Here is a 15,544-nt window from a genome sequence, read left to right on the forward strand (position 1 = left end):
TGATATCTGAACCCGAAAACGACACGAAATGACACAGATATTGAAAATTATTATTATATTCTCTCGTATTTTTTATGTCACTTTATTAATAAAGATAATAAAATTATAATTATTAATTGCAAATATTGATTTGAATTTTTTAAATTGTTATAAACACATTACATGACCCTCTAACATGATATTATTGAACTTATTGTTAACATACTAATCTAAAAATAATATAAAATGTTTAAAAACAGTACCATATCTTCTTATATTTTTAAGAGTTATTATTAATATATATGCATAACAAAATTACATGTAACCCGAAAATACGATACGAAATCGACACTAATCCGAACAGGTTGACACGACTTTGACACGAAAGTTTTTAGTTTGGGTTTGGGTTTACTCTTTTTGACACGAACCCGAAATGACACAACTCGAACACGATAATTGCCAGGTCTACTTTTACTTACATCCTAATTTGGAAAGGAGACGTGATTAGAAACTTTATTTTTATATATATTACTCTTCTTTCTAACTCTATGTTTAATATAAATACTTTATTGTAAGAATATAAATGTAATTTATATACAACCTTATGTTACTTTATCTTAAAATCAAATATAACTAACATTAGTTTTTTGGTGGATATAAAAAGGATAGAAGCCCGAAAAAAAAGAAGAAAAAAGAAAGGAACAATAGCTTAAACACGAATCAGATGACTAAGTACAGAATCCCTGCAATCGGCTGCAAGAGTTTCCTAGAGGCCTGTAGGAGGCACACCAAACTCATGGTGATCCAAAAGATAAGATCCTGTGAAATTCACCAACCAGTCAGCTGCCCTATTTCCTTCTCGGTACGTATGCATAAAGAGAACACTCCACTGTCTATCCCGGAGCTCAGCACACCTGTGGATCAGCCAAGAGAACGGGTGGTGCAATTACGTACCCCCTATCATGTACCATAATATAACTTTTGAATCCAATTCCACAATTAGCTTCTTGATTCCCCGATCCCAGGCTAGTTGGAGTCCAAAAAAGAGGCCCCATAGTTCAGCAGCGGCGGAAGTGCATTATCCGATAAGGTATTTCATAGAGGATTATCATACTTTACACAAAACTTATCGTTGCAGTCTCGTAGCACCGCGCCTAAACCTAGCAGACCTGACTCCGAGATAATAGACGCATCCACATTCAGTTTAAAGCGAGCTGGAGGAGGCCGTAACCACCAAATCGCACCCCGAGCAGACCCTGTCCCACCTGGAACAACCTGGGTACAAATATTCATCCCCTTTGATTGAGCATCATGCCACTCCTTCAACCCAATGTATGCTAGACGAAAACAAACATCTGCAAAATTCCTTGAATTATTCCAAATAGAATTGTTTCTATTTAGTCACATATTCCACACAACCATAGTCCAGAAACATCAATTCTCAGCACTAAAATTCGCAAGAATGAATTCCAATCAATATTTAAAGCAAAGAAAATCGACACCCAATACTCTACCTAACCCAGACGGGTTCCAAATAGACTGAGCGTGAATGCAATATCTAAATACATGTAAAATAGACTCAAAATCTAAATTAGAGATAACATAAATAAAATTGACAGCCACACGTTTTTTCTTCGTAAGAATAACAGCTATAGGTAAAACATTTCTACGAGCACACCAAAGCATATTATTATTTTGATACTTTTTCTCAAATAATAATATCCTTTTATGTAATATGTCCTTGATACCGTGGGTAGAGCCGCATGTAGCAGATTATCTCTCAAACTGATCGATATCTATCTTTGGATCCATGAGTTTACTTTGATTACAACTTACCAGTAATAATTATTCAGTAACGGCAAACCGTTGGTGTAAAACCCAACGAAGAACCGTCGGATCTCACGAAAAATCCTACTCTTTTTTATTAATTAATTTAATAAAAAAAAAAAGAAAAGAAAAATCAGATGCGATTACTTCTTAACTTCAGACAGATACCATACGCAAGACCAGGAGAAACCAGAGAAGGAGGATCATTCATCATTACACTACACATATAACTACTCAATAGGAAGAGGAGGAGGGGGATTTTTCTCAAAAGCAACGATAGGATCCTGTGTCTCGAAACCAGCTGCGGCTGCGCAGGGTGCCACTTCTAAGGAGGTGGTGCGGAGGCTCTCGCAGCCGGCAGCTGTACCGGAGGCGCCACTAATTCATTTTACTAAAGAAGCCTCTCTACCTACATCTGCCGCAGCTGCCAATTTAGCTTCTACTAAATCCCAGAGGATGAAGGGACTCTTCAAATCCAAGCCCAAAACTCCTGTCGATATTGTTCGGCAGACTCGAGATCTCCTCATCTTTGCCGATCGTTCCCCCTCCTCTGATTCCCGAGATGCCAAACGTGAAGAGAAGGTTTTCTTCCAATTTCACTTTCATTTCATATCTGGATCCTTCAATCATGACCTACTTTATGAATTTCATTTTATTGATGAAATTAATCAGGATGATCTTTTGTGCACAGAACAAATATTTTTATTTTCTGATTGCTTTGCAAGTACTTTATTAATTAGAACAATGATAAAGGAAATTTAGTTGATTTTAAAAGAAATTTACAAGCTAATCTCGTTTTAATTTCCTGAAATCGGCCTCCATTTAAGTGTAAAAGTAATAAAGAGAAATATTGTTATATTTGATTTTTATCTGCTAATTGGATATTTCAGATTTTGCTACATGTATTTTGAAGATTCCAAATTTCACATTGTTTAATTATTATTATTTTATTAATTTTTGTAGATGATAGAGCTATCTAAAAATATAAGGGAGATGAAGTCGATTCTATATGGCAATAGTGAATCTGAACCGCTCTCAGAAGCTTGTGCACAATTGACTCAAGAGTTTTTCAGAGAAAATACTCTCCGCCTTTTGATCATTTGTCTTCCAAAGTTAAACTTGGAGGTATGTGTTATCTTGTTAATAGAGCTCTATATATTGATCATACCCTTGAATCAGCTGTCAGATATATGTTGTGGCATTGTATTTGTTAATTAGTTCTGTTATAATGCTTCATTTGAGCAATGTGCTAGTTATTTCCTTCTCTAAAAGGTTCAGTTAAGATCAGATTTTATATGGCTAAGCATGCAACACATTGTCAGTTTTATGTTTCTGTTATATGATATCGCTAGTTTTCTACCTGCAGACCCGAAGAGATGCCACTCAAGTAGTTGCAAATCTACAAAGACAGCAAGTGCAATCACGGTTGATTGCATCTGAATACTTGGAAAAAAACACGGATCTTTTGGATATTTTGATATCAGGGTATGCTTTTTGTGCAATTTTGAAAAGTTGGGGCTTTAACTTCTTGATGATTACATATGTCATGTTGTGGATAATTTAAAAACAAATCTTAAATTTCTCATTTGAATAGTTACTTGTGACGTTTCCAATAACTCATTGCATTGCACTATGTTAGTTAGTTTCATCCTTTTGTTATTTTGTTGCAAGTGCACATTATGTGAATTAAAAGTAATTAACTTCAGTTGTGAAGGTCATACTAGAAATGTTAATATTTATACTTTTGGGCTATTTTGGATAGTTATTTCACAGTATTCTTTGGAGAAGATACCCTTAATGTGTATGTAATATTTAGTTGGAAGTTATTCTTATTTCTACAAATGTTTGAGGTTGGGGAAAATTGATGCCATTTATAAAAGGTTATATGAGAATCTATCGAATTCAAGATGCGGCAAGCAGTTAATATTTTGAGTTTCTTATATGCTAGATCAATAATTTGCATGTATTTTTCTCCTGTTGGGTGCTGCATTTTCCCAAGGCACCTGTGGAACTGAAAATTATATGGGCTTTTATACTCTTTGCACAATGTTCATGCAAGATGAAAAAATTGCTCAGCCATTTTGCAAGAGCAATATATATTAGCATCCTCTAAATTATTTCATGTTTCTTTTTTTAGTTATGACAACACAGAAATGGCATTACACTATGGTGGAATGCTGAGGGAGTGCATACGTCACCAGACTATTGCAAGGTGAGTATTTTTGTAGTTTAAGTACTTTAGATCAAATGAGGATGTAATTAAAATATCTATCTTGAAGTTATGCATTGCTAAACCTTGTACCTATAATTCGAGTAGCCATTAAACTTCTATTATACAGTGCTGTTTTATCGTGTAACGGGGTAGTTATCTGTGTTGATTTTCATGCCTCTTCTTTGTTTTCACTTGCAGGTATGTTCTTGAATCAGAACATATGAAGAAATTCTTTGACTATATACAACTTCCAAATTTTGACATTGCAGCAGATGCCGCTGCCACTTTTAAGGTTGAGAGTCATCTTCAAAATCTCCCTCTCTCTCTCTCTTCCCATATGTTTTCATTTGTCGATTCCATTCTAAATCCAGCTTATGGATATGATAAGATTTATTCCAAGACTGCTTTTCAATTTATTTGAATTTGAGCCACTATCCTTGCATGAGAAACTTTGCAAGAGATTTTCTCTATTGGACATGTTGAATTCATAGCCAAAATCAATTTTTTTAATTGCATTACCACTCTGGAAATTCATTTGTGGTTGGTTGCAAAGTCTAGCCTGACACTTATGCTTTATAAATCTATAGGGCATAGGTGGGCATTATCTTGTAGATGTCTGCACCATTCCCAGTTTTACCAGTTCTCTAATTTGCATTAAGAAAAATATAATTGTTTTTTTACGCTCCATTTGTTTCTCTGAATAGTTCTCCAGGAAAAGTTTTCTTCACTTTCCATGTCTTTGACGTATGGAGATATAGGAACATTGGTAAGTGGAAGATGTTTTCCATAGGAAAACTATTTTATCAGAAAGAAGAAGACTTCCCATTTTTTAAGACTAGTTTATCTACTTGGCCAATGGGACTGACAGGATATTCACAAACTCTTAAATAGGGAGGCAACATATACTTATATATCTTCCTAGTTACTTGTCCACCACTTACCATTGTCAACAGTCATAAGTTTTGATAGGTCTCAATTCACACCAAAATTTACTTCCTCTTTTGTGTTTTAAATTTTTAATATATCTGTGCACATAAATATAGAGGGTTCAATTTTGTTTTTTATTCTGTTAAAAAAAGAATCTTCTTTTTTTCCTTTTTTCCCAGTATGCTTTAAACTCTGGAACGTAATTTTCATTTTGACTTTCAGCGTCTAACTAACAGCGCAAACCTTTTATTTTCTTAGAAAAGGTTTTCAACAGAGTTTTTCTCAGATTAAGCAGCACATTAATATGCATTATTCTAAATACTACTATTCAGTTTGTGCTTGCAATTTCAGTAGAATGAACCTGGCTTTTCTTTATCATTTTGTTGCAGGAACTCCTAACAAGGCATAAATCTACTGTGGCGGAATTTCTTTCAAAGAATTATGATTGGGTAAATTCTCTAAGCTTTCGTATTTTGTTTTGGACAGCTATCTGTGAACATACCTGTTCTGTAGCCTGTATCGCATTTTCAGTATCATGTACATGCTCCCTTTAGATAGTAAACATGTCTGATATACATGGTTTTCAATGTATTTTGAAGTAATAGAAATTCTGAAGTGATGGAGAATTGATAGAGAGGATTGTTTATTTATTTATTGATCTGCTGGGAGTAAATTATGATAGTTGGTCCTGAACACCAATGGAGAGATGTAATTAGAAGTGAGCACTCAGTTGCAGAATGATTCAAGTCCCTTTTTCATCATTTATTTTCTTAAACTTCTCTTATTCTTCTGTTTCAATGCTGGATTTGCATTTTCGTTAAGGATAATTATGACTGTTTACCCATTGTGAATCATTAATTTATGCAGTTTAAACCTCTGTACTTTCTGGTTCTTATATTCTTCATATGGTTTAACTTTATGTGGGCTTTAGTTCTTTGCAGAATATAACTTGAAGTTGCTAGAATCTACCAATTACATAACCAGGCGGCAAGCTATCAAGGTGGGGGAAACATGTGGCATTTTTCACATATGTTCTTCAAATAATGTTTTCAAGTATTCTCTAGAGACATCTGAATTTGGAAAATATCTTCATGGAATTCTGTTTAGTGATTTTGATCATTATAGTCTGCTAATTGAGAGTTGTTAATTGTTGCAGCTGTTGGGGGATATGTTACTGGATCGCTCAAATTCAGGTGTGATGACAAGATATGTCAGCTCAAGGGATAACTTGAGGATCCTTATGAATCTCTTAAGGGTATGATAATTATATATTATTTGTTAACGCATATGTTAATCTCCCCAAACCATCCCTCTTTTCCCACCTCTCTCTCCCTCACATGTGCACATGCCATTTGTGGAACTGTTTATCAGCTATTAGCATCTCAATAATTGTTTTCTTGCACATTTCAGTTCTTCCACGAGAAATTTCATATTAGAGTTAACTGTATTGGCTTTGCCTTCTTTTCTTAGTTTTAGCTTTCGTTATTTATTTGTGATTGCAGAAATCTGGCGAAAAGAACTAGTTATCATATTCTTCTAGGACTTCTATTGTCATCATCTTAAAAACTGCTAAAACATAAGTTGTAACATGACTTGATATCAATCTGCTAAATTATTCTTTGCAGGAATCAAGTAAAAGCATTCAGATAGAAGCATTTCATGTTTTCAAGGTATCAATATTTAATGTATATGCACACTATGAATTGGTAAATCTTTGAGGTTTCTAAAATTTTTGTTCTCTGTTGCATCCGTCTTTTCCTGCAGCTTTTTGCGGCAAATCAAAATAAACCTGCTGACATCATTAGCATACTTGTGGCAAATAGAAGCAAGCTCTTGCGTTTATTTGCTGATTTCAAAACCGATAAAGGTATATGAAAGACGTGCTGACAATATTTTTTGAATCAATTTTGTTTTCAATACTGTCTGTGTTAACTTTATTGTATTTATTTATTTATCTTCAGAGGATGAACAGTTTGAAGCAGACAAAGCTCAAGTTGTGAGAGAAATAGCTGGTCTTGAACCTAGAGAGCGGACATAAGTGATCAGGGTTTGGTTGTTTGCAATCTCATTTTGTTAAGTTAATTTGATTTGTGAATTATATAGTTACTTAGCCGAATCATGATAACGATATCTATATCCCGAAAAGCATCTTGTATTTTGTGTACACTCCCTTCCTTCTTCCTTGTTCATCTTTCCTGACATTGATCCTGTTGTGCCATTATTTTGTATCTCATATATATGCTTTTGTAGCAAAATGAGAGAAATAAAGAGATTTTAATTGTTTATTAAAAACACAGACAGACAGACTTGTGAAATAACTTATGTTATGTGGATTTTCCTTTGCATCTGGGGACGTGTGAATTAGCACGGGACTCTGATAGATAGAGCTACCCATTTGTAGAAATGGATTTGCCTTTATTCAACTAAATTGCAGAACTTTATATTGTTTTAGGAACAAGGCAATGTTCATAATATTATTTCTATCATGTGAATGAATGTTAGTCAAGTGTTTCTCTCATGTTAGTTTCTGGTGAGGATCATCAGTTCATCTACAGAATCCCTGGTAAAATACATTTGAATTATAATGTTACTACTATTTCCAACTCATTTCTCATTTTCTCATTCTGTTTTTATGTTGTTAAAGTGAATCTATTTTGATCTATTTCCTGGAAAAGTTCATTTCAAATAATAATATTTTATTATTAATAAATTTAATATTCACATACCATTTTAGTTTTTCTTAGTTTAACAAAAAATTATTCAAAATTAAGATTTATCATTTGTTATTAAAATAAATTAAAGAATAGTATATATATATATATACTTCATGATTGTCAGGATTTATTCAGGTTATAGACCGAATGAATAACTCGCCCGAAATGGAATCGGGCTAAACCCATCCAAGGATTAGGATTAGAGTTTTATAAGCTAAATCTAGGCTATAAATAGATAACCATCTAACCCTAATCGCAAGGCTAATAAGAGTTGATACAAGAGAATACACAATTCTCCTATGACTTTCCCTTCTCATGCGCCACCCTCTCTCTCTCTCCGTCTCTAACAGCCGCTTTAGTTCGTGGATTCACAGTTCTCACCTTGTGACTAATATCTACCTGGGTGATACGAGATCGTGGTTGATTATATTCTTATGTTGTTTATCTTCTCAACGGGTTCTGCTCTACAAGAGGTAAGTTTTAAACCCGTGTTTGTGTTTAGATTATTTATTAGGATAATCTTTTCATTGGTATTAGAGCCACAAATCTCGTGTTTTGTCTGTTTTGATCCACGGATATGAAGAAAAATATAGTTTTTTCATGCTAGGATTAATATTTGTATTAAATATGTGTTATATGGGCATGTATACTGATAGGGACGTTTTATCCCTATTTTTTTAGCGTGATTTACGGTTTATTTTGAGCTAATAATTAAGTTTAATTACAAAAATAAATGTGTTTCGAATAAATAATGAAATAATAATAAAAATGGTGTTTTTGATAAATTTTTTCTTTTCTTTGGTTAATTTCAGAAAAATAAAGCATCAAGTAATCTCGGTGTTTATAGTCGTATTTTGTAGGTTCGGGATAAACACACGGGACGCAAAAAACAAAGGAAGAATTGAAATTTCAGCCTCCACCATACGGAGCGTACAACCTAGTACGCGGAGCGTGCCATGTCACTACAAGAGTTCCCACTAATTCACGACAGTCAACCTTACTGTTTTCACAAGATCAACAAAGGCCACGCGGAGCGTAACCTAGAGTACGCGGAGCGTGAAAGGTGTGAAACAGTTGACAAAGTTCCAGTACCTCAATCATGCGGAGCTTGCCATGAAAGACGCGGAGCGTGAAGAAGTGATAATTCAGAAATGAGCTCCAGTACCTCAACCACGCGGAGCGTACCTTGGTCTACGCGGAGTGTGGCTTGGTCAACTCCCTTGGGACCAGTCTACGCGTATGAGAAATCTGCAACGAAATGGGGAAATGCCAGACACGCGGAGCGTGGACTCAAACACGTGGAGCGTGCCATGTGAAATCAACAGCTTCAATGTGAAATCTTCCAAAAGACTTGTGTATTTACGATTTTACCCTCGAACTTGATGTGTATAAATACGAGTGTTTAGCACTCATTTTGGTATTCAATTTTCCATGTACTAAAGTTTCTTACACCTTGAGAGCTTGTATAATTCTCCTGTTACTTCGCCGAAGTTTCGTTCCATCCGCATTCACCAAGCTCGAGAGTTCCACCTCCAAGTCCTAAGAGACGATCTTGAGTCCGGTTAGCTAGTTCTAAGGGCCGCTTCTTCTTCCCTTTTTACTTGTTAATTAGTTTGTACTCTTTCTATGTACTAGGTTTGGTTGTATTCCGTATTTACGCGTTCCAGATTTATAATATACGATTTACAATTTCAGTTTCACTATACGTGCTATTCTTTATTGCTTGCTTTGATACTTATAATTGATTATTGTGTAGGTCTCTTACGAGCTCCAAAATCTATTAGGAATCACATAGGTGTTGCCTTACCGGAGTTGACAATCCGGAAACCGTAGGAATTGACGAGCCACGGAACTTACGGGCCCTAGTTTCTGATCCTAAGAATTAGAGTCGCCTTAAGTGGAAATCACGATCTAAGAACCTCACGGAGTTGTTCGGTCTATAGATAGTCGTCTTTGCAAGAGTAAATTATTAATCTATGTTTCGAGTTGTTTGGCATATGTTATAACTTATCATTATCCATATCATTCTACAAGGGCTTGAAATACATGAAAATTGTATAACCCATAGTTTAGGAGTAGTTTATAGTTGTCACCAAGCTCAAGCCTAAAGTATTCACCGCTTAGATAACGTATAGAACCGAGTTGTTTAATACTTGTGGTTATAAATCCCGTGGATTTGATACGCGGTCTTAACTGGATTTATTACTTGATACGATAGGGTACACTTGCCCCTACGTAGCGTCTAGTAGAATTAAAACACGTAGAAAGATCTTAACCGTAGAACACACACAATAGTTTACCGCACTACTAGATTCTAACATCATATACATGTTTTTCGCATTGTTTTTGGTTGAAAACGACACCGAACGTAGAAAATTGTGTTATTTTGTGTTTGGGAGTTTTTCGTTTCGAATTTATATGAATTCCAGTCTCAGCCGAGAGTGTTTCAGTCTGAAACCCTATTTTTCGTTCATCGTATGGAGAAACGGACTTCACCATCGCGACTACAGACCAGACCAAATTTTGAGAGCAACAAACAACGGGAAGGCGGCGAGTGGCCACCACACGCCACTTACGGGCACCACATGCCTACATGCAGGCGCACACCACACATTGCGCGTGTGGAACGTGGCCTAATCACGTTGCGGCACATGGTGGCATGCCCCCACCATATCGCGCCACGTGGTGCGCATGGAGCCCACGTGCTAGGCACGTGTAGGCGTGTGATGGGCTTTCCTGAAACTGTTTTCGACCTGATGTTTTTCCAATACATGTTTTGAAATTTTTCTGATTTTCTCGTATATTTTTTGACAATTAGAATATTTAATTTTGAATTATTTACTATCTAAAATCCCTTAAAAATAAAAGAAAATATTTTTTAGTTTTCCAAAAATTACAGAAATATTTATAAAAATTCTAATAATCATAAATAATTTTTTGGAAGCATTTTTGTTCAATCGAAATGTATTTTGATTAATAAAGACGTTTTTGTACATGTACATTAACATTTTTTCCTTTTATTAATTATTGTTTTTTTTTACATTAATGGCTTCCACCAAACACACTTATAGGGACGTCCCAATGTTCAAGACAGGAAATGCAAACGTTTGAATGGCAAGGGCAAAGAGCAAGCTAAGGAGTTTAATAAAGTAGAAGGGAATAAGGAAAAGAGCCCTAAGAATTGAAAGAAGGCAAACATCTCACATGTGAATTGTTTCAACTGCCCGCTCAAACAACATTATGCAAAAACATGATGCTCGAAATGCGTATCATGCAAAACTAAGGGCAACTGCACCCTATCCCTATCAAATAATAAAGTGTAAGTAGAGATCGTTCCTTCGAGGATTATGTTTATAGCCATTGATTTTTCTAAGCTTTCTATTATCTAAGTAATCAAATTTGAGTTGGATGTTGACTAAACTAATAACTGAAATAACTGAAACTCAATGAATTAAACAAGGATATGTAACTCTTATAATAAAATCACTAAAGCAAGGCTTCACCGAACCCTGCCAACGATCTTATTCAAGATCTTAAGTTTTAATCTAGAGATAATGATTATTTCCTAAGGAAATTAACCTAGCTTTGGTCTAGTCAAGATTAATCATATTTCACATACAATTATCCTAGCTTTGATCCAGTCAAGAATAAAGGTATAATGAAAATATTAAGTTCTATGAAATAACCTCAAAGTTAAGTCATGAAACTAAATCCCGAAGAATTGCACCGCATATACACAGGTCTAAACTATGTAATTCCATTAATTATCTTAGTGTTGGCCAACCAAAATAATTTATTGTAATTTAGCTAAATGTTGGCCAAATATCTAACTAGGATATTAAGCTCCAAGTTTAGTTCACTAATTAAAAAATTATGAACTTAAAATTGGATTATAAGTAAATTATATGTTTCAAATAGGATCTGCTATAGCTCTAGTTATGGAAGAGTTAATAAAGTTTGTAAAAAATGCTAGACGCTAGTCGGACGGACAGAGACCTCGAGGATTAATAGGGGATTAGTCGAGGATTAATCGAAGATTAGTAGAGGATTATCAGAGATTAGTCGGGGATTAATCTGAGATTAATCAGGTTTATTTTGTATTTTTTATTTTTGCTAATTAATAAATTGTTATATAAATTCAATTAAAATATGTATTATACTATCTAAAAACAACAATATAAAATTATTTAATATAGAAAAACACGTACATTTGTAACATATGTCTTTAAAAATGTGCAAACATCAACATTTTAATAAAAATATCATTTGAGGATAGGTTTCATTTTCCATTTTAGATATAACAATTTAGAATTGTGTTTGAATAATATTTATTACGATTCTAGATGCATTTTCAAAGGCTTAACAATTTTAGATGTTATTTTTGAAAGTTCCAATGAATGTCTTTCCCTTAAATCTTCTTCCTCTTTTATGAATGATAAAGATGTTACTTTATAGCGTGATAGGTTAAACCACATTTGTCAAGATCGAATAAGTCAGTTGGCCAAACAAGGTTTACTAGGTAGTTTAAGTAAAGTTGAATTACCACCTCATAAATCATATCTTGAGGGAAAAATGCATAGAAAACCATTTGGAACAGGTACAAGAACAAAATTTCCTTTGCAATTAATTCATTCAGATGTATGTGGTCCTATGAACATGAGAGCTAGGCACGGTGCCTACTACTTAATCACTTTCATAGATGACTATACCAAGTATGGTCATGTCTACTCAATGTCTCATAAGTCTGAAGCTTTAAGTTGTTTCAGAAAGTTTATGAACCTTGTTCAGAACTAGTTAGACAGAAAGATAAAAGCTTTAAGAACCGACCATGGTCGGGAGTACCTCTTAGACGAGTTTAAAGCTTTATATGATGAAAAAGGAATAGAACACTAGTTATATATTCCATACACTCCACAACTAAATGGTGTTATCGAGAGAATAAATTATACTCTTCTTGGTATGGTCTATGATGGATGAAGAAAATCTACCCTTTTCCTATTGGGGAGATGCTTTGCTCATAACTACATATTTCCTCAATAGAGTTCGAGCTAAATCTCTCACCTCAACTCCATATGAGTTATGGACAGGCCACAAACTCGATTTAAGCATGCTTAAATAGGGGGGTTGCACCACTTTCGCCCATTATACCTTAAGTAAGTTTGATAAACTTGGCCCAAAAGCTAAAAAATGATCTTCATAAGATATCTAGACGTATCAAAAGGATATGTTCTAGTGGGAGATAATGATGAAATCCATATGAGAGAAATAGATTCACGAGACATTGTCTTTTTAGAAAAGGAGTTCCTAAAACTAGGGCAAGTAGACAATGATATGGCTTTATATGAGGAACTTGATTCAAACGGGCCTCTCCATTTGAATGTGAGGAATTTTGAGGAATGACTTGACCTAATGGTTCAAGACTGATAGGGGTATTTTACCCCTATCTTTTAGCGTGATTTACGGGTTGATTTTGGATAAAATAAATAAGTTTAATTATAAAAATAAAGTGTTTTTGATAAAATAAGAAAATAAAAATAAATCTCGTACTTTCAGTTAATTTTCCATGCTTTTGATTAGTTTACGAAATAAAAACGTCAAACTAACTCGGCTCTCAAGATTTGTATTTCAGGTACGAGAAAGGAGCAAAAATCCACTCCATACGTGGGGCGTGAAACATGGTGTCAGCAATAATTGCCTTATCCGCAGGAGCCATGTGGAATTGACTCAGCATACGCGGGGCGTATGCCACTCTACGCGAGGCGTATGACACATGTTGGTAATAATTGGCCTAATCCTGAAAGTCAGACTGCACTGTCTCCCAGAGTCAACTCTTCATACGCGGGGCATATCACCATATACGCGAGGCGTAAAAGGCAGTTCTTCAACGTAAAAAGATCAGAGACTCTTTTACGCGGGGCGTACTTCAGCTACGCATGGCATAAAAGCACCAATTCAAGCAATAAAACTTCAGAGACTCAAACACGTGGGGCGTACAATCCTTTACGCAGGGCGTGCTTGAGACAACAAGACAACGAATTGGGCCACATGCAGGAGATTTCTGACGGAATGGGCATTTACGCGGGGCGTATGCCACTCTACGCGGGGCGTATCTTGGGATTTCTGCACCAAATAATGTTGCTCCATACTTGTGCTTTGTGAAATTACAAACTTGCCCCTGCTTGATGTCTATAAATAGGAAGCTCTTGAACTTCATTTGGGACGAACCAAGAAATAATTACACATTAGAGAGCTACTATACTTGTTTTGTTACTTGTTGTAGTATAGATTCAGTTTTTGTAGCTAAACTCTCCACCTCGAGAGCTTGTTCGATTGTTCCGGCATTCCATCGAAGTTCCGCTCCACCATTCGTCACCAAGCTCGAGAGTTCCACCTCCACGACCTAGGAGACGGCTTTGAGTCCGGTTAGCTAGTTTCAAGGGCGGATTCTCCCCTTTTACGTGCTAATTAGCTTGTACTCTTCCTATGTACTAGGCTTGGTTGTATTCCATTTATATACATTTCATATTTATAATTTCATGATTTATAATCTCTATTTCCCTCTACGTGTTAGTGTTTGCTACTTGTTTTGATATTGATAATTGATTATTGTGTAGGAGAACGTGATTTCCGACGCCATTCGGGCTATCTTTAGGGAGTTATATAGGTGTTGCCCTACCGGAAGTGACAAACCGGAAACCGTAGGAATTGACAAGCCACGGAACTTACGGGCCCTAGTTTCTAATTCCCCCGCTTTAGACACGCCTTGACTAGGAATCACGTAGTCTAAGTGCTTCACGGGTCGGTTTTACTATACTTAGTCATATTTGCAAGAGTAATTTACTATCCGTATACATTTAGAGTCATTATTTGTCGTGGTTATAACTTATCGATACTCATCCCACTTCATAGGGTTTTAGCTACACAAATTCGAGTCGCCAATAGTTAGGATAGTGTGTAGTTGTATCTTACTTCACCCCCAAAGTAATCGCCGCTTAAATAATATACGAAACCGAGTCGTCTAATACTTGTAATTATAAATCCCGTGGATTCGATACCCGGTCTTAACCGGATTATTACTTGATACGACGGGGTACACTTGCCCCTAAGAAGTCGTAGTGTCTAGTAGAGCTAAGAACATTTAAAAGATCACATCCATATTCATAGCGCATTCACCGCAATACACATTTAATCGTCGTAAGAAAAGCTCACACTAGGCGCCGCGCACATCAAAGACCATGATCAAGTACAAGAACTTGATCATGAACTTCAAAATGTTTCGAGTGAGATAGATCCTAATTTATGTGGGAGCTTGATTCCTGACTCAGATGAGAATACAGAACGAATTCTAAGAGAAAGGGTTTTGGTTTATGATGAATATATGAGATATATTTATCAAGACTTAGAACCTCATAGTACTAGAAGGCAAAAAGTCAAACATCAATGATTCAATATCGAAGGCATAACTCTTTTAATAACTCCATGCGGCAGTGTGGAGCCTAGAAATGTCAAAGAGGCTCTCTCTTGTCGAGAAAAATACAAATGGATTACAATAATGCAAGAGGAAATGGATTCTATAAGATCCAACCAATTTTAGGAATTGGTTGATCTACCGGAGGGAAGAAAAACTATTGGGAGTAAGTGGATTCTCAAAGTGAAGCAAAAGGCTGACAATAGTATCCAAATATACAAAACTCGCATTGTCGCTAAAGGCTATACACAATAATAAGGGATAGAATTTGAGGAGACCTTCCCTTCTGTTGTAAGGTTTACATCTATCAGGTTAATCTTATCTATAGTAGCAAGTTTAGACCTAGAGCTACATCAGGTGGATGTAAAGACTGCTTTTCTCAATGGAGAATCGTACAAAGAAATCTACATGGAAAAA

The 15,544-nt window shown here is 35.4% G+C and overlaps 1 protein-coding gene across 1 annotated transcript; it reads left to right on the top strand.

The window, feature by feature from the left end:
• The first annotated feature begins 1,942 nt into the window (after positions 1-1,942).
• Positions 1,943-7,241, top strand: LOC136205950 (putative MO25-like protein At5g47540). The gene is made up of 11 exons (XM_065996823.1): positions 1,943-2,388; positions 2,770-2,931; positions 3,173-3,291; positions 3,944-4,018; positions 4,217-4,310; positions 5,335-5,394; positions 5,877-5,945; positions 6,102-6,200; positions 6,571-6,615; positions 6,710-6,812; positions 6,907-7,241. Exons 1-11 carry the CDS (start codon positions 2,263-2,265, stop codon positions 6,981-6,983), a joined length of 1,029 nt encoding a protein of 342 aa, XP_065852895.1. The 5' UTR covers positions 1,943-2,262; the 3' UTR covers positions 6,984-7,241.
• The last annotated feature ends 8,303 nt before the right edge of the window (positions 7,242-15,544 follow it).

This window comes from Euphorbia lathyris, chromosome 9 (assembly GCF_963576675.1).
Source record: "Euphorbia lathyris chromosome 9, ddEupLath1.1, whole genome shotgun sequence".
Taxonomy (NCBI): Eukaryota; Viridiplantae; Streptophyta; class Magnoliopsida; order Malpighiales; family Euphorbiaceae; genus Euphorbia; species Euphorbia lathyris.